This window comes from Ambystoma mexicanum, chromosome 14 (assembly GCF_040938575.1).
Source record: "Ambystoma mexicanum isolate Mex_15411 chromosome 14, UKY_AmexF1_1, whole genome shotgun sequence".
Lineage (NCBI taxonomy): Eukaryota > Metazoa > Chordata > Amphibia > Caudata > Ambystomatidae > Ambystoma > Ambystoma mexicanum.
In genome coordinates, this window is record NC_090940.1 from 538,799,154 (window position 1) to 538,824,266 (window position 25,113).

The 25,113-nt window shown below is 47.4% G+C and overlaps 1 protein-coding gene across 2 annotated transcripts in view; it reads left to right on the plus strand.

Moving 5' to 3' along the window:
- DEGS2 (delta 4-desaturase, sphingolipid 2) overlaps positions 1-25,113 on the plus strand; it is a 224,835-nt gene that overhangs the window by 192,943 nt on the left and 6,779 nt on the right. For both annotated transcript variants that reach the window (XM_069637791.1, XM_069637792.1), the window contains exon 2: positions 4,638-5,380. In XM_069637791.1, coding sequence (XP_069493892.1) covers positions 4,638-5,380 — 743 coding nt within the window. The remainder of the gene's footprint in view (positions 1-4,637; positions 5,381-25,113) is intronic.

A 25,113-nucleotide genomic window follows, 5' to 3' on the forward strand; every position in this document is an offset into this window, starting at 1 on the left:
GCATTTCTTTCTGTCCCGAAACACTGGTGTTTCGGAACAGAAAAAAATAATTACTGAGAAAATGGCCATGGGGAAGGGAAACTGAGTCTGTTTTCTCTTTCAATTGCGGCCATTGGGAGCGGACACGCTGGGAACACTTCTGTTCCCAGCGCGTCTGCTCCCAAAAAAATAGAGAAGGTAAGTGGGGTTGGGAGGGCGGAAGGGAGAGAGGGAAAAAAAACGTACCTGGGTCCCCGGTGGGGGATGATGGAAGCCTCCAGACATGTGAAGGGTCGGAGCGGCTATGGCCCCGCTCTGAGTCTCCACATGGCTGGAGGCTGCCATCATCCCACACCGGGGACAAAGCAGGCTGAGGGTAAGTGGGGCTGGCGGGTTGGGAGGGTGGGGCGGGGGGGGACAAAAAAAACATACCTGAATCCCTGGTGGGGACGAAGGTGGCCTCCAGCCGTGTGGGGACTCAGAGCGGGGATGGCCCCGCTTCGAGCCTCCTCATGGTCTGAGGGGATGCCACCCCCCGATTCTTTCATTCTGATTCTCGTTCGCGGGTACAAAACGCTCTTCCTCTGTGGAAGTCGAAGGGCCTCATTTGCAGTTGGTATGCAGATTGTGGCCTTGAGCCAATTTTCATTAGAACACCTGGTGACCTCTTGCCCAGCTCTACGGCAAAAAAGATATAACCATTTTGTGAAATTTGTAAATGCCCCTGATGTGGTCCTAGGGTCGACATTTTGGGTAAGGATTTAAAACTGCACATCAGCGTCTGATTTAGTCGTTTTTTTTTTTTTGTTTTTTTTTTTTACAGCTTCTATTAATAATGAAATCAAGTAATTATCTTAATGTAGTTGGACTTGTCATTTTATTTCGTCTTTTTATTTGTGTAATAACTAAATGATGCCACTGTTTTAATTCTTTGTGCACCATTGTGACCGTTATTTATTTCGTATACATTGGTTATGTACCGAGGTTTGTTTTTATATTTGTGCACAATACAATATTTACAAGTTGAAGCAATAAAGATCGTAATTTGGTGGAAAAGGTGGAGTTTGGTCAGGTGTCCAACCGGTTTTTAGGAAAGTGGTCTCCCAAGTTTCAAGGACAGAAAATTGGCCATGCGACCACATATATTCAAGCCGGGGACAGCACGGACATGCAAAAAATAATTTGATATGATATGGCATTTATAACGTGCCTATACACAAGTGTTTCAAGGCGCGAAAAGTATCTAAATGATCTAAGCACATAAGTTGACAGTCTCCAGGATCACCACAAAAATGAGTCTTCTCAAATATAGCAAATGCCGCGCCCACAATCATTCATACTGGTGTTCCTCAGGGATCCTGTACTGCCCCTACGCTATAAAATATCTTCACAAAGCCCCTTTTTGATAAACTGGATGCACTTGGGATCACATACACTATGCTGATGATGCCCAAGTGCTCCTTCCGCTGACATGAATTTATCACCAAGACGCTACAGTCCTAAGGCAAATTTACTCCACCACCCAAGCATGGATGGCCACAAATGGCCTCTGTCTCAACGGGGACAAAACTGAAATTCTTATTCTTGGCAAAAAGTCCACTCTAGCTAACCTAGACTCCCTCTACGCCAACTTCCCCATCGACAACTGCATCAGCCCAGTCTTATCCTCTGTAAAAACTATATGAGTACACATTGATGCCACGCTGTCCATGAACAAACAAGTCAGCGCTATCATCTCTGCCTCCACCTTGAGTACTAAGCTTATTAACGCTATAAAACCTTTCCTGACAAAGAACAAAGTCTCTCCGTTGCCAGAGCTACTATAGGGGCCAAGCTTGATTACTGTAATGCGCTCCTAGTCGGCACCTCCAAAAACAACAGGCTCCAGACTACCCAAAATAACTCGCTCAGAGCAGCCCTAAGTATGCCTAAAAGAGATCACATCACACAAGCAAGAAAGACGGTTCATTGGCTCCCAGTCAAAGACTGCATCACGACCACACATGCATTTATTACACAGCACCATCCTACCTCTCACACTATCTAGATCACTCAACTAGGCCCACCAGAACATGCTACTCCAACCAACTCATTGCACCGCACATCAATGGGGCCAAGGCAGGAGAGTTAGGATTCCCGTATATTGCCCCGAAGCTATGGAATGCACTCCCACCTGCGCTCAGAGCTGAAACTTCTCTCCCCGCCTTCCGGAAAAACCTCAAAACTGCTCTCTTCAACTAACTGCTCATACCTCCTACCTCTGCAGCCTCCCTATCCTCTTGCTTCCCCTTCTGCTCTATACTATTTGTACATATGATTGTTTTCTTTTTAATGTAACTAAGCTATGATCACCCACTGTAACGAGTGCCACGATGCCTGTGGGCTGTTGTGCGGTTAACAAATTTGAATAAATAAATGCACAACTTAACAACAAACTATATATGGAATCTATTGAGGGCTGGGTTGAAAGTACTAGAGAAATATTTATTTTGTAAGATCAAGGTCTGTGAACTGGAGAAAGGAAACTGATTACCGCACAATTTGATTATGGAAAATGAAACCAGAATATTTATAACCCTAAAAAAACTTTGGCAAGCTTTAGCAAGTATCATTGGTTATAAATCCAAACCATAATTAATCTGCCAAGCAGTGCATTTGAGTAAGGGAAGCTATGTGGCACCCATATGGGCATGCCAACACAAATCCAAGAATTCTAGGAACTGCATTGCTTAATTCTTGGACCATTTTGCTCTAGTTCTTGGCCTGTTATGACTGATGCACCCAATGTGTGTTGAGGGGACAGAGCAAGCATGCACAGGCATGTTGTCATGTCGAAAGACTCCTAGAGTTGAAATGAGTCTTGCAGGTACATATTTGTGTTATCGGCATTGGAGAGGTTGCTCAGTTTCTGTTGCTCAGTTTGTGTACTAGATACATGAATGACGGCATAGATGTTGAAGTGTGTGTTGGTGGGGCACTACGTTCTACGTGATATTTGGATACGTTTGTCAGGCAAACATAGAAACAGGCAAGGCAATGTGTCCTTAATTGAGACCAGCAGAGCAATGTGGAATCTGGCTTAAATATTTTTGGGGGGTGAAGTAGAAAATATCAAGGCAATGTTTGCAGAACTAGAGCACTTTGAAACTTCTATTGGAATATGGGAACTGACTGGCTGCTATTTCGAGCAGAAGTACCGCTGGCAGGCGGAACATTGAGCATCGTTATAATGAACAGCTTCCTAGAAATAAGTGCGCAACATTGTCCCATAATTGACTCCTGACCACACGTCTGGGAGTACCTGAGTGTACCGTAAAAGTGATCTGGTGTATTTTTGGTCTTGTCTAAATATTGTGTGCATTTCTGTCCTACAATTTAGCTGTCATTTATTCCTGGTTGGGCAGTAGCACCCTGTACTAGGGACTGTCTCCTGAGGATAGCTCAGGGGCAACGTGCACGCCTTGGAAGCAAGACGACGCAGAGCACCACAGGTTGGATCCCCGGGTCTGCGCTTAGAAACCTCTGGGTATTATGCGTGTTATAAATAACCCATCATATCTATCTTTATTGATTTCTAATGAACAGATTTTTAAAAATTATACTGCAAATTGCAACATTTGGCATAATTTTTAAAATGTATTCACTCTGCCTTCTGACGGCATAGGAATTTGAGGTGTTAGCGACAGCTGGGTTAGAAGATATCCCATTGTGCCTCCGGCTCCACTGCAGTGTGGATCTACTGCAGGGATCTTCCTTCTCCTAAGTATTCAACTAGATTTGTACTTGTGGTGGGAGGGGGGAGGTGGGATAGTTGGCCTGTAGTCTGTTCAAAAAGATGGCAGGTTCACCGACCAATTAAATTAGAGATGTGTAAATAGATGGCGAAAAATCACTGTGCCCTTCTATTTTATGGAGGTGTGTAGGGTTTGCCATCATTTCAGAACTAGTTGCATTAAATCATGCAAACCTGAGTGATGGACGCTAGCCAACCTGTCTTAGTTACATGTTTACCTTTTGAAATTGGTAGCCAAATATCATTGGATTTTGGAGTGCGTGCTGTCACAGGGGTCTGCAACTGCAGCTCTTGTGATGTTTTGACCTATGTCTCCTGTGAAGGAGTGTGATCATTTTAGAACTTCTGGAGAGAGCAAGGATGAAGACCACCTGCTGCTGGAAGCCACTTTAGTATGTATGGGGTTTGCAAAGTGTGAACCCAGCTAAGAGGCAATGGAGCACAGTCACAGGGGACAGATCTAGGGGGTGACTGCTGGGGTACAAGCATAGAGGAATTGGGGGCGGTAGAGAAATTAAAGGGGGCGTTGAGGAATTGGGGATGGGGGTTTGGGAGAGATATGAGAACTGGGATTGAGTGGACCAATCAGGGATTTGTGAGCCTTCAGGTCCTTGATGAAGTGTAGAATGGAGGGGGCCTGTCTGATATGCACTCATAACTGGTTCAAGAAAAGGGTTTGTAGTACTTCTGCTTTGATAATTACCTGAATAAATGCATCAAATGTACACTATGCAGTCAAATCTAAGCATACCAAAGATTTGTTTTCTCAAAGGTTAGTAAAGTAAGTGTTTGGATGCATGTATTGTATGCAATGAACAGCGCAGTTATCGAATGTGTTTTGTTTTGTTCCTTGCTTTCCTCCCAGAAAAGTATCCAGAAATCAAGACACTAATGGGTCCTGACCCCCACTTGAAATGGATTGTATCGGGAATGGTCTGCACACAATTTCTAGCCTGCTACTTCGTAAAAGACCTGTCCTGGAAATGGATATTCTTTTGGGCCTATGCTTTTGGGGGCTGCATCAACCACTCCTTGACCCTCGCTATCCATGACATTTCACACAATATCGCTTTTGGTAACAAGCAGACAAAATGGAACCGGCGTTTCGCAGTATTTGCCAACCTGCCAATCGGTGTGCCGTACTCTGCCTCGTTCAAAAAGTACCACATTGATCACCATCGGTATTTGGGAGGGGATATAGTGGATGTGGACATTCCAACAGACTTTGAAGGTTGGTTTTTCAGCACTCCATTCCGCAAGCTTCTATGGCTTATCTTTCAACCACTGTTTTATGCTCTCAGGCCGCTTTACGTCAATCCCAAGCCGGTTGACAAAATGGAAGTGTACAACGCTCTGGTGCAGCTCTCGGTGGATTTTATACTGTGCTATCTGTGGGGCCTGAAGCCTGTCGTTTACCTAGTGGCTGGATCCGTTCTTGGTTTGGGGTTGCACCCCATTTCTGGACACTTCATTGCGGAGCATTACATGTTCATCAAAGGCTATGAAACCTACTCCTATTACGGCTCGCTGAACTGTATCACCTTTAACGTCGGCTACCATATGGAGCATCATGACTTTCCCAGTGTTCCCGGAAGCAAATTGCCCTTGGTAGGTATTTTAATAGTTCCATGTATTCATGTTCTAAAGGCCTATGATCTGTGCTATGTACATTAGGGTTCCTATCCAAATATTTTGTGACCACATGTCTAGGACAATTGACACTTGGAGAAATGTGTGCTGAGCTCAATCATGTAATCCTGTTTGTTCATAAACTTTGTAATTATTCCCATGTCTTTAGAGAAGCTCTTTGAATACTTGGCATGAGTAACACCTGTTTTCCTTTAAGCCCTGCACCTTTAATCCTTGAACATCTATCCATAGCTGTGCATCAGGTTTATGTGCTCTTTTCGTGAGGATCCTTGAATGCTTGCCTTGTGTAGGTATTTCTGGATCGAAAATGTTCAATCTTCTCTTAAATTAGCAAGTATTTTCTGCTTGAGGTTTTGCTTCAAATTTATTCCAGGATTCATCAGGTTTGAGCTTTTTTATTTATTTTTTATTTTGAAAATTGCTTTTAATCTTTTTTAGCTAAAACAAAAGTTGATGGCTGGAAGGTTTAAAATATTAACCATGGGCACAGCTCTGGACAACCCTGCAGACCATCATTTTTCAGCGTGCCATGTCAAATAGGCTGTTGTATTTCAGAATTTCATGCCCTTTTTCCTGTAATGATCCTAATTTAGCTGAATGACTAGTTCAGAATGTAGCCATTTAATTTATCTCAGTGCGATGGCAGAGACGGCTGTGCCCACTGACATTTCACAACTAGCGGGAGAGTATGAAGGGGGAATTGCAGATAAGGTGAGTCTTTAGGAGAGCACACCAATTAAGCTAAAACCTGGATTATAAAGTACTCTTCTGGCATGGAGTTCCATCAAAATGGAAAGCGACGTGGCAGAAACCTTAAGGAACTATCAGACATTCTTGAGACCCCATCCCTGGGACCAAATCCAGCCTAATTGATCTATGAGGGGGCACTGGCTGCTGTCGGATCTCACACGAAACCGAATGGCAGCAGTTCAAACTAATGCAAGTAGCTCCATTGAATGCTTGTTCCTGCTTTGTAGGCCTCGGCGCACATCAAACAACAAAACATATAAACATGCAGTCCAGTCAGAGGGGTTAAGAAAGAACCAGCAGCTTCATTTCTACTTAACCTGCATTCCGGTCGAAGAGTGGAGTCGTAATGGCCTTCGTGAAGGCGAGCAGAGAGGGGGAAATTTGCAGGGACAAAGGGGAAGAGGGTTTCATTTACCTGGAGGCTTGCACATTAACGCTTGTCCACCAAATCTTATCCACTTGAATCGTGGTTTCAGCAGTTTATGGTGATCACCAGAGTGTAGGGATCTCATGGGCTGAGCCGCTACTAGGCGCTTCATTCAATAGGAAGGAGCAATGGCCGACTGACATTTATAGGTCAGTGCAAGCAACTTGTGGGAGATCCTGTGCTGAAGGGGGAGCCAGTGGAGGGCCCGTCTTGAGCATGTAATATGATCATGTTTAGGTCCTAACAGACACATTTTTAGCCATCTGAAGAGTGTACGTTGGCTTGACATGGTCCAATTAGAAGACTGTTATAAAGTCTTGTTGGCAAATGGCGGATGCAGGAAAGGATCGATTTTCACTGGAAAAGTACGGTCTGATTCATTACGGAAGTTTAGTCACACAGTGGCAAGAGGAACAAAGATGGGAAACCCAAGATTGCATAGGTTATTGCGATCTATATAGTTTCATGGTCCCCTGTACTTATGCCTGTTAATGACTATTTAAGCAAAGGTGCTCTTTTATTTCCACTGATTTGGTGATAGTTGTGCATTTGGTTTCTCTCATTCTCCAGCATTGGATCTTTCATGGATTCACATGCTTAGAACATTCCCCGTCGTCAGGCTGGGAATCCCCGGTACATTATAAAGACCCTTTTCCGTAGGAAAGCTTTTTCGACGCTTATGCGTCCTATCCACCTCGTTTTGTATCATGCGTACCCGCGTCGTCAGGGCGTCATGATATAAATACAGGCCCCGCCCCCGCGCTCCCTCAGATTTCAACCGTCTTTCAAAGTAGTGGGATCCTCGTGTTTTACTACTAGTGAAAACTAGGTTGTTTTTGTCTGTTTTTCGCTTCGGCGAAGTTCAAATTCCGGCGAACTATGTCTGGAAAAGCGTTATTTCGCCCGTGTGCAACCTGTGGCCTCAAAAAGGTTTATGAAGGTGATGGCCACATGGACTGTATCTACTGTCTCCACCCGCACCACTCGGCGGATACATGTGAAATTTGTCAGGGTTTCTCCCAAAAAACCCTTAAGGACCGAAAAAGAAGGTTGGTCGACTGGCTTAATGGCGGAGCAGGGGCCTACCCGGCTTCGGAAGTTGGCTCCACGGCCTCCAGGGGTAGGTCGGAACCTCCATCGAAGAAGGTACGGCCAGCTGAAACACGCTCTGAGGACAAGCATAAGAGGAAACAGGATGGTTCCTCCTCATCACATAAAAAGTCCTCCTCCTCATCATCATCTAAGACGGAGAGGCTAGCGCTGTCGAAATCCTCCTCAGGGGACCGTCCCAGGTCTTCCATGAGTCGGGAAGCCTCAGCCGGGAAGTCGGCATCCAAATCGATGACGAAGTCTAAGGGCTCGACGACGACGACTTGCTCGTCGACCTCGGTGTCATTGACTATGCCTATTACAGTTCAAGCAGCAGCGGTGGGGATTCCCCCATCGACGGAGACTCAGTCCATGGCTTGGCTGCCCGAGGTATATGACCCGATCCCCCCCGGAGGTCTTACTGCAGCCAGACACGGCCGGCTCGGCTGAAGGAGAAGGTGATCTGGTTCTGCAACCATCGGATTTAGGCTTACGGCCTTCCACGTCGACGGCGACGAGTGCAAACGGGGGTGTGGTACCGATATCGTCCACGTTATTGACCCCCCAGACGGTTTTGTCTCTGGATGTGCTTAATACTCTTCAGAAGCTCCTGCAATGGCTGGATACGCAGTTCCCTCAGCCCGGGACGTCATCGTCACTTCTGTCTGTACCTTCCGTCGACGAGCAAACTTGCATGGCTCGATCGACGACGAAACACCCATCGGCTCCCCAGGCAGTAAAAGATCGTCCTCGAGCTCAGGAGGAGGGTGAGTTGTCGGAGTCCGATTCTGTACTGGGTGACTCAGGGTCAGACATCTGACTGTCGCCTTCGAGGGACCCGACATGGAACTCGGATGTAGAGTTGGAGTCTACGAGGAGCCAGTCACAGCCATCTCCCCCGGATGATGTGGGAGCCTTCCATGCAATGATGGGGAAAGCTTGTTCCGAATTCGGCTTGATTCCGGAGGAGCAGAAGAAAGACTGTTTCCTTTTTGACCACATGGGTCAAAGGAGAAAATCGGTTTTTGCCATCCCAATCCTGGACCATGTGTGGCAAGAAGGTCTCAAAACGATGCGCCATCCGTTCTCGGAGCCGGCCATAAAGGGACGGATCGAGAAAAAGTTTAAAGCTCCGGAGTCCACTCCAAAATGTCTAACATCACAGCCTCTGTCTGACTCTGTGGTATCGGCGGCAGCGGCTAGGAAGGCCAGGGTCCAGCAAAAATGTTCAACGCCACCTGAAAGTGAGGCTAGGAGACAGGACGCCTTCGGAAAGAAGGTGCTCTCGGTCGGAGCGACGACAGTAAGAGCAGCCAATTCCTTAGCAATCGTGTCTCGATATGATAGGGAAATGTGGCACAAATTAGCCCCTATCCTAGAACACCTGCCAGACGAACACCGGAAAGCAGCTATGTTACTGGTGCGGGATGGCGAAGAGGCCTCGAACCACGCTATCAATATCGCAGTTGACCTAGCAGAATCTGGGTTCAAACAAATCAACCATGGAGTTGTGCTTCGTCGGCAAGCGTGGCTCAAATGTACTACTTTTCGTCCTGAAGTACAGTACAAAGTCCTTGACATGCCATGCGAAGGGGAACACCTGTTTGGCGAAAAGGTTGATGAAGCGCTGAAAGGGATGAAAGAAGACACGGATACTGCTAGGTCCCTCGGCGCCCTGCAAACGGGTAGAAATTTTCGTTCTTTAAGCCCCTTCAGGGGTGCGTCTGGAAACTCCCGCTTTGGAGCCTCGAGAGACCGTGGATTCAATAGGCCCTCTTACTCTTCACAAGGGTTCAGACGAGCGTCCCAGTCGGCTCGTAGAAGCAGGGATTATCAGGCCTCCAGACGGCGAGGCTCGGGTCAATCGTCGACGAAGACCAAGCAATCCAACAACCAATGACGGCCTTCGGAACGTCCTGGGGGGTCGAGTTTCATCGCTTTGACCGATGGAAATGCATCACCACAGATCGATGGGTCCTAGACACGATTCGCATGGGTCATGCGTTGCAATTCAAAGACAAGCCTCCGCGTCTTCCGCCTTTATTCTCGACACAGCCCCACCTCCGAGTCCTACGACAAGAGGCGGCGCTTATGTTGCAAAAAGGGGCGGTAGAGAGAGTTCCTGTAGCGCAGGAAGGACAAGGAGTTTATTCCAGGTTCTTTGTTGTAAAAAAGCCAAACGGCAAATGGAGGCCCATTCTCGACCTGAGGGTACTCAACAAGTGGCTAAAGAGCCTAAAATTCAAAATGCTAAAGCTCCAAGAGGTTTTCAGGTCAGTGCAACCCATGGATTATCTATCATCACTAGACCTTCAAGATGCTTATTTTCACATTCCAATACGCCCACGACACAGGAGATATTTAAGATTCGTCGTGGGGAAAAAGCATTTTCAGTTCAAGGTCCTCCCTTTCGGGCTCAAGTTCTCCCCCCGGACGTTCACCAAGTGCTTGGCCCCTATAGCGGCCCATTTAAGGAAGGACGGTCATGTCTATCCATATCTGGACGACTGGCTGGTCAGAGGTTCATCCAAGGAACAAACACGAGACAGTCTACGAGCCACTATGTCCCTCTTACAGGAACTGGGCTTCGCAATCAACTTCAACAAGTCCTCTGTAGAGCCTTCGAGGACCTTGGTCTTCCTAGGAGCGGAGTTTCATACACATACAAGCCTGGTGAGACCATCCAGCGAAAGAATTCAGAAACTTCAAAACAAGGCTTCGGAATGGAGAGGCGGTACCAAGGTCTCAGTGCGCTAGTACATATCCCTGCTAGGGACCATGTCGTCCTGCATTCCGCTAATAAACAACTGCCGTCTGTTTATGAGGCCTTGCCAGGAATTTCTAGCGGACCGTTGGGCGCAGAGCCGAGGTCGCTGGTCCGACAAACTGGTCGTCGACGACCAACTAGTTCAAGCACTCAGCTGGTGGAGAGTGTCTACTCATCTAACGAAAGGGATGCCTCTTCTGGAACCAGAGTTTCAAAAGACGGTGGTGACGGATGCATCGCTGAGCGGATGGGGAGCTCATCTGGATATGTTACAGGTACAGGGCCGGTGGTCCTTGCAGGAGTCCTCCCTGCATATCAACCTGCTAGAATTGAGAGCAGTGCGATGGGCTCTAAAATCTTTTCTTCCGCAACTGAGGGACTCGGTGGTGCGTGTCATGACGGACAACACCACTACGATGTTCTACTTGAGAAAACAAGGAGGGACACGCTCCAGATCCCTATCGACGGAGGCACAGAAAATCTGGCATTGGGCCATTCAACACAACATGAAAATCTTAGCGTTCCACCTGCCAGGCGTGAGAAACGTGGAAGCAGATGCCCTCAGCAGAGAAATGAACGAAGTTCACGAGTGGGTACTGAACGACCAGCTACTACAACAAGTATTCAAGAAATGGGGACACCCGCCCATAGACCTGTTTGCAACGAAGAACAACAAAAAATGCCATCAGTACGCAAGCAGATGGCCTCAGAAGGGCTCTCTGGGGGACGCGTTCTCCTTCCCATGGACGAACAATTTTATGTACGCATTCCCTCCATTTCCCCTGGTCCGGAGGACATTGCAATGGATCCTCAGGTACCCATGTCGTGTAATTCTGGTGGCCCCATATTGGCCCAGACAGGTGTGGTTTTCAGACCTGCTACACTTAGCGGCGGCGGAACCGATGAGATTCAAGAAGACCCCCGACCTTCTGTCTCGACAGGACGGTGTGGTTTGGCATCACGACCCGGACAGCCTCCAGTTGACGGCCTGGCTCCTGACTTCGCCGAATTTGGTCGGCTAACGATTCCGGAGGACTGTCGGCGTATCCTACAAGCGGCAAGAGCACCTTCCACAAACGCCTCATACGCGTACAAATGGAAAAGTTTCTGTCAATGGTGTGAGGATCAACCAGGCTTGGCCCCGCAATCGATTAAGCCAGAACAGCTCTTGCCATACTTGCTGCTCTTAGCCCAGAAGGGCCTGGCGGTATCTTCAATAAAAGTACACCTAGCAGCCATTTCCAGGTTTACTCGTCGACGGCACTCGGCACCTTTGTTCAGCGACTGCCTGATTAAACACTTCCTTAAAGGCCTCTTTCGGAGTTTCCCGCCAGAGAAAAAATTTCCTCCGGAGTGGAGCCTCAATCTTGTCTTAACATCTCTTATGAAGCCTCCTTTTGAGCCAATGTCATCATCGTCTCTAAAGTTTCTGTCGTGGAAATTGGCCTTCCTAGTGGCCATCACTTCAGCACGACTTATTTCAGAAGTTCAGGCTCTAATGGTAGACCCGCCATACTTACGATTTTTCAAGAACAAGGTAGTCCTAGCCACTAACCCGCAGTATATACCTAAAGCTCCGTCGGTGTTCCATAAACACTCCTCTATTGTGTTGCCTACGTTTTTTCCGGAGCCATGCTCGGGAGCGGAGCGCATGCTACACACATTGGATGTAAAAAGGGCCCTTAAGTTTTATCTCCATCGAACGCAACCGTTCAGAGAAACAAGGCAGCTGTTCGTGGCCTATGGTTTGGGTGCTAAAGGAAAAGCCATTTCGAAACAAGGACTGTCAAGATGGGTGTCATCTACCATTTCGTACTGCCATTCTAGGGCAGGGAAACCTCTTCTGCGACGGCCAAGAGCTCACTCAACTAGAGCAGCGGCATCGTCGACGGCACTGTGGGCCGGAGTCCCTCTGGGGGACATCTGCATGGCGGCTACCTGGGCGGCTACACACACCTTTACCCGCCATTACTGCCTGTCGCAGCAACATGCCGAAGATACCCGGGTGGGGCAGGCGGTGCTTCGACACCTATTCCAGTAAGGTAAGCCCCGGCTGAGGGGTTGCATCCTATGGAATTTGTGACTGTATGTGGTTCGTTTTTCCTGTGTTAACTATTAGTGATGTATATATGATCATAGGGAATGGGCTCTGCGAACAAAGTATATGGGTTTGCATGCACGCCTCCTCTTTGGGGGTGGTACTGCTGTGTAATCTGTTCTAAGCATGTGAATCCATGAAAGATCCAATGCTGGAGAAGGGAATAGTTTCTTACCCGTAACTCCATTTCTCCAGCATTGGTATCTTTCATGGATTCACATGCGCCCACCTGCCTCCCCTGAACATGCAAACCGGTTCCCCCACTACTTTGGGGGCCGAAATCTGAGGGAGCGCGGGGGCGGGGCCTGTATTTATATCATGACGCCCTGACGACGCGGGTACGCATGATACAAAACGAGGTGGATAGGACGCATAAGCGTCGAAAAAGCTTTCCTACGGAAAAGGGTCTATATAATGTACCGGGGATTCCCAGCCTGACGACGGGGAATGTTCTAAGCATGTGAATCCATGAAAGATACCAATGCTGGAGAAATGGAGTTACAGGTAAGAAACTATTCCCTTCTGGACTTCACTGCACGTCTGGACCTTATCAATTGTCCTACTTTTTCTCTACCCCGTGCTCTATGCACTAAATGATCTGTAGTGTTCCAATCCTGTGAATAAGTCTCCCTTCCCTGTTGGAGTATTGCAAAGGGACTTTGTTGCAGTTGGTATGTAATGAATCCTGAATTTCCTTTACTCGTCTTTTTATTTAATCATCTGTTTGTACTCATTTAGGCCGTTCACTACATGTAGACCATCCGCAGGGCTCTTACATGGGACTGCGTTTTACTAGCTCCTGCGTTGTGGCGAGTAACTCCCAGTCGGAGAAAAATCCTGACACCCTGGACCCAGAATTTCGATGCTTGAAATAAATTCTGGCAGCTGTAGTCTTGGTTAACTTTCAGCACCCGAGAGCATGGATTTGGAAATGAACACATGAATGACCAGGCTTCTCACAGACACGTGCACATTGACATGTAGGTATACAAAGAGGTTCACTACTAAGCTAAGATTAATGCTCGTACCAGCTCTAGCATGCACTCAAGCTTGGTTTGAAATCTTCATAAAATAATGGATTGTGCTGACTTTGTAAAATGAAGCTGCAGAACTGGTGTCACCTCAATGTTCCCATATGGACAGTGTTGCTACTGCGTGATGAAATGATTCCTGTGAGGCAATGGGATGCCCCTGTCACTGCTGGTCTTTCCACTCTTCATAAAAAACCCAGCATCCTCTTCAAGTTTTCTTTTTCTAGTTAACTTTGCTGTCCAGGACAGCAAGTCCAGCTCTCGCAAGCATGCACCGAGGACGCGACTTTAGCCCGCTAAAGTGGCAGAGACGTAGAATGAGAGGAGCAGATAGTGAGTACATGAAGGTGTATGACATCCATGAACAGTTGGCATTGATTGTTTCGGGGGCTGAAATTGTAAGACTTTGTTTTTAGAAGTAGAAGACAATTTGAACATTTAAGACAATGGACCTCATTACAAGGTTGCTGATCCGTTAACAACGGTACCTGTAATCTTGCTGGTACCATTGTTACCGGACCAGCAAACTACAAGTTCTGCTCATGGGTGCCTTCCCGCCTGCCAGGTCTGACCTGGCAGGCGTACCGGCACCCGTGAGCTGACCTCGATGGATGCACCGGCACCATTCATGATCCGGCCTCCCCATTCCCATTGAGTCCAATGGGACTTGGGAGTGGGGAGTAACAATTACCTGCACCCAACAATAGGCAATTACCGGGTCCAGCGGGGGCCAGAATGCCCGGTAATAGCCCATTGCCGGGTGCCGTTAATTTCATGACTCTGGTGGTAGCCGTGCCGATAAATACCGGCAAGGCTACCGCCTTTGTCATAATGAAGCCCAATGAGTTATGATTGGATTCCTGCACTGGCAGAAATTGAGAAGGTGGAAGGGTGGCCTGGACAGCATAGTTGCTTGGGGAAACCTGGTCAGGCAGGGGATGTCGATGATTCTTTCCAGCAGTGGATAAAACCAGCATTGGCAATCACAAGTTTTGGCGTTTATTGCTGTTTGCATTTTTCATTTGTAGGCACCACAGTGAAAGGACTGTGCAAAGTTTCAAAGGAGGATTCGATGAGGGGTGCAGGTGTGCAATAGAATGAGAAGGGGAATAGAGCAAGGGAGAAAGCCATTGCTAGAGGGTGCCATCGACGAGCAAGAGAAAATGAGGGGGTAAGAAAGCAAGAGGAAGAATGAAAGGGTGTTAGGTGATTGGGGGAATTAAGAATGTAGGGTGGGTGGGGCTAGAAAGAAGGGGGCTAGGGTGCATGGCAGGGGTAAAGGAGGTGGGGTTGAGTAGAGAAAGATGGGGTAGAATGGGTGTCTGTAGAGAGGAGAGTGGGGAAGAGGGTAGGGCAGGGTGGATGTGGTATATGGGATTTGGGTGGGTGGTGTAGAGGAAAGGGGAATGGTGGGTGGGGGGGTAGAGGGCTAGCTGGGTGGGGGGTAGAGGGTTGTTGGCTGGGTAGAGTAGTGGGTGGGCTGGCTGGGGTGGGGTAGCGGGTTGCTTGGCTGAGTGGGGGTAGCTAGTTGGTTGGCTGGATGGGCATAGAGGGGTTGGCTGGGTGGTTGGAGAGGGGCTGGCTGGGTGTAGAGATGGTTGGCTGGGGGGGTCAGAGGGTTGGTTGGGGCAGATAGTGAGGGTGTGGGGGTTGAGTGGTGGTGGTAGTTGGTTGGGGGGCAAGAAGCATGAGCAACAAAGGAGCCTTGGCAGTACTTGTCAAATGTAAACCAAAATCGCCCCAAACATAACCCAACCAGCACATCTAATGGGGGTAGTTTGTGGGGGGTGGCGAGATTAGGCATGGGGTGGGTGCACATGAATGTGATTGCAGATTCTCTGCGAAGCATCAACAATGCCGAAAAACGTGGAAAACGTCAAGTTCTGATCAGGCCGTGCTCCAAAGTAATCGTGCGCTTCTTAACCGTGATGAAGCATGGTTACATTGGAGAATTTGACCATGCCATCCTGCTCAACCGTCTGTGTGATAACCTGGGTATCACCGATCAGGCCCTGGCTTGGATGACCTTCTCCCAGACCGGCCCTCCCAGGTCCATTTTGGGTCCTTCATCTCCTCTTTCTCTACCTGTGGTGTTCCCCAGGGGTCTAACCACTCTCCCTGGCTGTTCAACCAATACCTGGCACATCTTGCCCATCGCATTGCCACTCTGTCCCAACTTTCAGTGCTATGCGGATGATACCCAACTCATTTTCAGGCTGCCTTCTGCCACTTCCTCTCTGACTGCCTTTCTGCTATCAAGGGGTGGTGTGCCGCCAATGATCTCTGCCTGAATTCCAATAAGACTGGGATTCTCCTCATCTGCACACCTGCTCCCTCCTTTTGTCACTCTCTGGCTGGCCTCCCTTGGCCCTCTTCCCGCTCCCACCTGTGAGGCTAAAAACCTCAGGGTCATCTTCGACTCCACACTTTACTTCTCTCACATGTGACGTCTGTCACACCACCAGCTGCACTTCCTCAGAGGTATCCTTCCTTTCCTCTCCATCCCCCAGAGGCTCACTGTCTCCAGAGCTCTGGTTCTCTCTAGGCTGGACTACTGCAACAGCCTCTTTCTAAATCTCCCTGCCTGCCTCTACTCTCCGCCCTCTGCAACTCATCCAAAACAGGACTGCGAGACTTGTCCTTGGCCTCAAGCCCATTGATCGTATCTCACCAGGACTGAAATCACTGCACTGGCTCCCAGTGCCAGCGAGAATTAAGTTCAAAACCCTCAGCATTGGCCACATGTCCTTCTGGGGTCTAGGACCTCAATACCTTCAACTCACTCTTCCTAAATATTTTCCCTCTCGAGTGCTTCACTCATCCACCTCCAACTCCTTCGGGGTCAGTTGCTTCTCCAAGCAGCGAGTTGGTGGTAGATCGTTCTTCTCCTGGGGCCTCCCTTTGGAACAGCCTCCCGGCACCCCTGGAACTTGAGGAGAACCACCTCCGGATCTGGAAATGCCTCAAGACCTTCCCTTTTGCCTCTGCTTTCTCTCCTCCTCTCCCCTGCTGATCACCTCAGTGGTTACCTGGCTACCCTCTGACCTTGGGCCCAGGTCCCTCCCCACCAGTTGCACACCTGCACTGCCCCCCTGGCAACCCTTGCACTTGGACTGTTCTGTATCCCTACAGCCACGACTAGCACTTGCCACCTGCTGGCCGCACTATTTTATTGTCTTTATCTTGCTATTTATCTTACTGTTCTTCTATGTACTGCACTATCCCCTCCACTTTCCCTCTGCACTTTTACCCTTCCCCCCAACTCCCCTGCACTTGCGCAATCTCAATATCACCTGGCCTAGTTAGATCGTTGTCTTTGTCTCCCTTGCTTGCCCTCCCATGCCTTGTCACACTTGTGTATAGGCGTGTTATAAATGCCATATCATATCAAGGGTACCGGGACTGCATTACATTTTTTTTAATTATTTTTTTTATTGAACTTTTTAGGGAAAGGGCCCTTAAGGGGAAGATGGTTCATGTAGCTTTCATGGACTTTGCCATGGCCTTCGACAGTGTGAATCGAAAGCTACTATGGCATAAACTACTGCACTGGGTTTGCTTTCCTGATCTGGTAGCTATTAAATCCCTCTCTTCAGAAACCTCAATTTGAATAAGATTAATTAAAGAAGCCCTATCTTTAGTGCATACAGAACGAGGACTAAAGCAATGGTGCTTATTGGCCCCTATCCTATTTAACTTGTATATTTCTGACACAGGATGAGCACTTTTCTTTCCTCCCCAAATGGGATACAGCTTGGGCAGTTGGCTTGTTCATATTGACAATCTTGTGTTGCTAGATCAGACTCCCATTGGCCTGCAGAGGAGGCTCGCTGAGCTTCAACAGTATGCTAAGAATAGTGACTGAACACTCAACTTAAAGAGAGCCAAAATTCTGATGAGGTCCTTGGGGAGGGTGGGGGTGAGATATCCTATGCTACCTTTAAATTGTATCTCAATCAATCTGAGTTGGAAGTAAGTACCTCAATGTATTAAGGATTTAACATGAATGGAGTCGTAGCTTTTTGAATTTGATCTGCACGTTGAGCAGAAAGGGACAAGATTAGCTTCTCAAGCCAGTATGATTAATGCAAATTATGGTGCCATTTTGTGGCTTCCTTTTATGAATGAAAGGTGACTCCAATTCTGATCTACGGAGCAGAAACCACCGCCGGGTCTGGATTGCAGGGCGTCAAGTTATCCACTTACCGGGCAACCCTGCTTGACCCATTTCCCTGTCTGCATTTTCAGTCTCAGTTGACTTTTGACTGCCAGCCACATTAAGGACCATGGTTTGCCCAAGAAAGAAATTTAACAATTTAAATGTGTTCAATGTACTCCATGTATATGCTACTTGGCACAGACATTAAAAAGGGAATTCATAGGTACACCTCCTAGCCCATTTAATCAGGACTGTCCGAACAGCCTAGGTGCCTTGTGGCGCAAAAGTGCTGTTTTATGGACACACCACCAATGAGCCTTTTGCACTAATTATTAGGACTACCTCATGATTGTGAATAAGGACAATTTTCTCCCCATTAAAAGTGAATTGCTGAACTAAATGTAGCACTTGGCCACTAAGGGGCTGTTGTCTGTCTTTCACTTGCAGTATCCTTCAGACAACACAAAGGCACCACTGCCTATATAGTCTGATTCCCAACACACACCACTGTTATTGAGTCGCTAACATGCCCAGCCATGTTGCTCTTTCATTATTTGCTATCCTTCTGGGCCGGAAGTATAGCTCAGGTGCAACACGTTCGTCTTTGAAGCAAGACAAGGCAGAGAAACCGATTTGAATCCTGGTCCCTCGCTTAGATACTGGTCTCTGGTATTAAGCACGTTATAAAAGATTTTCTTTTGGTGGCATTCTAACCATTTGTGTTAAGGGGGCTGCGAGAGTGGGCCTTAAACTACAGGCTGTGTTTGAGCAGAGGTGTTGCTAGGGTGGAGCTGAGGGGGCTTTAGCCCCAGGTGTTTTGGTTGCAACCCCTGATAGAAGCTCAGGTGCTACAACCAAAAGACTAGATTGCCCTGGGTCCCAACAGGGTAGCCCCCGATCTTTTCCAGACCTAGCAACACACCTGTGTATGAGCATAATGGTACAAATGACTTATCTTGATGTATGTAGAGGCCATTAGGAAGGTACACGGAAACCGAGACCGCCACCTAGGTCCAGAATGGGTATATGGGGACTCCTTCCTCTCCGCTTGCACTACTTGTCAATAGGAAGGGACCGGGGAAGAAAAGGAAGCCATGGGGCATACAAAGAGCAGGAAAAGACAACAGGGTGAATTAAAGCTCAAAGAGCCAGAGTGGCAATTGCCTTCCCAAACCGTAGGGGGATACTGATACACAGGGAACGGTTTACTGGGGAAAAGGTTCATCAAAGTGCCGATAAGGGCAAGACAAAACAACTAATGAGATTTGTATTGACCGTGGTCCTATTCTATTGGACACAGGGTAAGGAGCTGGTCTGGTGCTTTATTGGGTGGAGGAAGGTGTCATGTGGGATATCTGGTCCCAAGCAAAGTAGGGCGTGCTACCTGGCTGGAGGGTAGTCTGGCTTGGCTTGGTTTGTCTGGTCACCAACAACCTGAAGGATGGGAGGGGGCGGGGGAGCGGAAAACCAGGGTGGGAGTAGGGGCAACCAGTACTATTATGTCAAAGAGTGCGAGAGGGGGATTCAATCTCGTATTCTTAAATCTAGACAGCTAGATATGACAAGTGCAAAAAAGGAGGCATCCGGATGGTCATGTAATTTTATTTTAACCTTGATGACTCAAAAGTTCCTTGCAAGAGGGTGGTTGCCCGGGGGGTGGATTGGGTGATACCAAATTATCACTAAAAATGCACTATCCCACTAGTTATGGGATGGAAAAGCCCATGCTTTCTGGGTTTTTCTCAACTTCATGCAGTAACCCCTGTTGGTCTTGGGGGTATCATAAAATGTTGTGGTGAAGCCACAACAGGTGAGGTCGACCGGTTTCGATGGTTTGTGAGTGATTACCGACCATCTTCTTCAGGACAAGATCGATCTTCATATGCTACTGAATAGTATCTGTCCTCTTAGTAGGGCAGCAGTAACAGGCTGCAAGGGGATCCTCTAAGAGAGTAGCTTCACACCCTCCTCCACCCAATAAAGCACCAGACCAGCATACAAAGAGCAGCCATACAAGCTACCATTTTAAATCTAGTTATTAACCGTAAGGGTTTCCATCTCTGAATCCATAGTGTGCTAGAGACCACTCAAGCGGAGGTTTAGATTTATATGTCCGGTGGGTCGCCAAATGCATACGCTAGTATTTATCCCTGGGGAATGGGGTGGGTGCTTTCTTATGCAAAAAAGGGAGAGTGGTTATTCTCTTCCGCTGGATACTTGCCTAGGTGGTCAAGCATGTGTCCTTTGTTGCAGAGCCATCCTCAAATGGCCACCAAATGTCGTCTTTCTACTTGCATACATGTATTCAATCCCTTCAACAAAATTACATTTGGACACTTAAGACAACCATATGCATTTTCACTGATGGACACTTTTTAGCTTAACATATAGCATAATATTAAGCTGTCCATATTTAAAGCTAAAATGTGGCCTTTGCACTGTGGAAATGTGGGGACAGAAAGTGTGCCTTAACTCTAAGATGGGATGTTTTGTGAAAGGGCTGCACAGGGTATCGCATGTTAATACAGGGGTTTCTACGATTTAGAAATGGTAAAGTGAATTTTCTTAAATTATTGAATGATGGTCATGTACCCTAGCTAGTCTGATGGCAAAAGGTCTAGTTTCTGAAAATGTGCCCAAGGTAGGCACTTCAAACCACTTACTGAACAGTACTATTTAAAAGTAATAGCCATTAAGCAGGTGGGGCATCTAATTCTCTAAAATAAGTACCTAATTGACGTTGTCGTCTTTACTGAAAGCACTGTAACAAGAAGCTGATCTGGCCATTGACTAGAAAGACTAATTTGCATTTTTGTTTTAGACTGCGCGGAATACCCACGCGCATCACATTTGTTCCAAATACCCATAAGGAATCATTGTAATCTCCTCCCATGTCCTCAGTTAAGGGGATTAACCAGATTACCTAGTTGCAGTAAAGATTCCAGGGCATGAAGAAAGACCTAACAAAATGGATATCTACACACGTGGAATTAAAATCATACACATTTGTTCTTGGAGATTTAAAAAAAAAAGTCAGTTTTATTAGTTTTCCAAAGGTAGAAGTTTGACGATCATTTACAGGCATTTTCTACATACAAGAACAATCATGTGTAAAGCATATAAAGTCTTTGGAGATCACATAAGTTTACAATAGCATCATCAAAACCAATTACCTTCAGCCCGCCCCCCTGCCCCTTTTTCACATAGTGCCGTCTGGAGAGCTAGAAGAGACCAATTGTTACATCTGAACCATTCTTATATATATGACATGGGGCACACAAGCACAATATTACCCATGAATTTTTTGCGTAGCAGACGTCGTCGACCGTTGAGTAGATTGTCTCTGAATGTAGTAACGCTTTGCACACATTCTTTTCATGTAACATATTTAGCACGAAATTCAAACCATGCGTTCTCAACTGTGGTGCGATCCCCATGTAGGGCTGCAGTCAGGCTGTCCATTCTATATATGTTCAGGGCAACACCCAGCCATTCAGTTGTGTTAAGGAGTGTGGCTCTCTTTCATACCATGGTGAGACAGGCTCTTGCGGCCATCAATAGACCTTGTATCATTTTGGGTGCTTTCATGGTCGTGTCATCCGTCTCAACCAGGCCAAACAGAATCATCAGTGGTTGTTTCTCCCTTTCCTCATCATCTCATTCCCTGATCCAACTGAGAACCTCTGACCAGTAGGCTTGGACCACTGTACATCCCCACCACATATGCCAATAGTCGGCCCGCTTCCCGCAACCCCTCCAGCAGTATGGGCTTACCCCTTGGCACATTTTGGCAAGCCGGATTGGGTCATACTGCCATCTATATATTAACTTGACGGCATGTAGTTTGTAATGGCAAGATATAGATGATTTCGCCGTTCGTCTACATATTTGTAGCCATAGTTTTTGTGAGATCGGTCTACCCATATCCGCTTCCCATCTGTCCTTGAGTGTGAGGAATGGTGTAACCTCAATCAATGCCAAGTACATTGCACTTATTAAACCTCTAGAGCTTGTGCATGTGTTAAGAATTCTTTCAAACGGGGTGAGGTCCCTTTGTAACTGGTCTTTCCATATCGCCCTTGTCATCACCCCCTTAAGTCTCAGGTATAGGAAGAGCGAAAGCAGGCCTATACCGAGTGCCTCCTGAAACTCCTGAATAGTGATAAAGGAGCCATTTCTCCAGAGTTGACCCGCCCTTTCTAATCCCGCATCGTACCAGGTCTTAAAGCTCCCTGGGTCCGGGATTGCATCTCGGATCCCTGGTGACCAAAGGTGTCCCAGTGGAGAGGGCCAGGATGTAACTCCCACCATTTTCTTGCCTGGCTTCCATATTGCCCATATTGTACCAATAATGGGGTGGGTTTTGACGCTATTACGTAGTTGGGGCCCCAGAACCCATAGCCATTCACCCAAGATAAAAGGACGGAGATGGTAGTTGTCCATGGCTATCCATTGTGGTTCTGACTGCTGCCTGATGTGCGGAACAAGGACACACAGTTGGGCTGCTCTATCATATGTTTCTATGTCTGGGAGGCCTACCCCTGCATTGTCCTTTCAGAGCTGGAGCAAAGATCTGGGGACTCTAGGCTTTTGACTTTGCCACAGGAAGGTTAAGAGACTTTCTGGTATCCGTGAAATATTCTTGGGGCATTTTGATGGGAAGCATTTGGAACAGGTAGAGTATTTTAGGGAGAATCACAATTTTTATTGCATTTAAACGGCCCAGCCAAGAGATGGTAAGCTTGGACCACCTTTTGGATATCTTTTTGAAGGACATGTGATAATGGAGGGAAGTTAGCTTCGTATAGTGATTCCAGGTCATGGGTAACATTGATGCCCAGGTGGAATCTCTACTTTCATCAATTGGGAGGAGGATAGACTTCCCGGTGTCGATTTTCAGGCCGGCCAGTTCGCCATATTCTTCAATTATGCTGATCGCAGCCGGGACAGAATTTAGGGGGATCAGTTAAATGTAATAAGATATCATCAGCGTAGAGGCCTAGTTTATATTCAAGTTCTCCCACTGTGATTCCCTAACTCTACCATCTTGTCTTAATGTTTGCGCTAACGGCTCAAGGGACACCACAAATAATATCGCTGACAGTGGGCAGCCCTGCCTTGTTCCCCTTTCCGAGGGAAACCATCGTGAATAGCCTCCCTTCACTGTCACTGATGTTGTGGGAGAGGTGTACAGTGCTTTAAAGGCACGGCGGAGCTTCGGCCTCAACCCATTCCAAACTAATACCCTTTCTAGGAAGTCCCATGACACCCTATCGAAGGCCTTCTCGGCATCTAGTGACATAAGGGACGGATCCCCTCCCATTCCCTATGCTTCATGGATTAAATGAAGTGTTTTCCTCATGATATCCGCGCCCTGTCTCCCAATAACGAAGCCAACCTGATCAGAGTGTATTAGACGTGGTAAGTGCGTTTCAAGCCGGGCCGCAATGACTCTGGCATATACTTTAGCATCAATGTTAAGAAAAGAGAGAGGGCGATAAGAGCTACAGTATTTGGGGTCTCTACCTTCCTTCGGAATGACAGCGAGAAGGGCCGGAGAGGACGGAGGCGGGGGCTTGGCCTGTGTCAAAGATGTGGTTGAACAGGGATGCAAGGAAGGGGGCGATGAATGTGGAGAATGTCTTATAGAAACCGGGCGTGAAACCATCGTCTCCTGTGGTCTTTCCCGTCTTTAGGTGTTTTATGGCTTCTGTAACTTCTTCTTCTGTGACTGGTGTATCTAAGGATTTGGCCTCCATGGATGTGAGTGTGGGGATCCGCACCTCTTTAAGGTATGTGTCAATACTTCCTAAGAAGGGGGGGGGGTCACATGTATATAAATCTTCATAAAAGAAGGCAAATGCTTCTTGTATACCTTTGGAGATGTTACTATGGTATCTGTGAGGGTGCCATCTGTCCTCTCGATGAGGTCAACCCATCTTTCTGCCTTCTGTGCTCGGAGACGAGCCGCCAGGAGGGCATCTGCTTTTTCGCCCTTTTCGTAGTATTTTTGTTTGAGGTATTGTAGGGTTTGAGCTGTTTTGCCCACAATAAGTATTTTCAGCTCCTCTCTGAGCTGTCTGGTTTCAGCAATGTACTTGGGTCTCTCACATGGGGAGGACTGTGCCAATTTTTGGGCTGTAGAGAGCTTCTCCCTAATATTCTTTTCTATCAGGGCTTGTTCTTTTTTTTTTTTTGGGCCCCTTCCCTAATGAGCACTCCCCTCCAGGTGGCCTTGGCTGCCTCCCATACGGATGTCTTCCCAATCTCTCCTGTGTCATTGGCAGAAAACAGTTGCTCGATCTTGGTTTCAAGAGTTTCTTTGAAAACCGAGTCAGCCCATAAAGAGTCGTTACATCTCCATTTGGTGTTCCAGGGGGGGCCAGGTCGTTCCAGCATATGTCCACCATAACCATATCGTGATCCGACCATGCGGCGGGGTGTATATTCGCCGCGCGAAGTATGCGCAGGAGGCCATCAGAGAGGAAGATGTAATCGATACGCGTGAGCGTGTCGTGGGGGAGGGAGTGGAAAGTGAAGCCTCTGTCCGCTGGATGCAAATGGCGCCAACTGTCAGTGAGGCCATATAGGTCAAGGGTTAGTTTGATTTCAGCTTCATCTCGGGAGGTAGGTGGGTCATGTGCATCGGCTCTAGTTTGTCTATCCACAGAACTATCCATCCACTTATTAAAGTCTCCACCAAGAGCTGTGTGTCCCTTAGCCATGCTAAAAACCTTCTCAGTGATTTTGTGGAGGAACCTATTCTGCCCTTGGTTAGGCGCATAAAGTGTGGCAAGGGTGACAATTGTGCCTCAAATGTTTCCCACAGCTATGAGAGCCCTTCCTTCCTTGTCCGACCATGTCTCAAGAGTTGTCATCCGGAGGCCTTTGCGAGTTAGGATTCCCACTCCCGCCTTTTTTAAGATACTAGAGCTCCAGAAGGAAGAGCCTACCTCGTGAGATGGGATCACTTTCTCTTCACCCCTTCAGTATCGTGTTTCTTGGAGAAATAGAATATCTGTTTGATCTCTTGAATTCTCTGCCCACCATGGATCGTTTTGTGGGTGAGTTCAAACCCTTCACATTAAGTGTGCATATGCGTAATGTCGTTAGAGAATTTAGGTGACATTTTGAACTTCGTGTGAGTATGTAAATGGTCAAGTTGTCTGCTTCATGGTCCGTGTTATGTTTGATAGTGCAGTTTGTGGTTCATCTTCTTTGAATTGGGTCTCAATTAGTCCTGAAGAGGTCAAGGGTTGACCAGTTCATGTTCTGTCCCTTCATATTCCAGTTTTGTATTCTTCCGCCCCCCCAGGTCTGTCTTCTGATGCATTGTCTTTCTACCACCCCACCCTCTGCTCCCTCCCCTC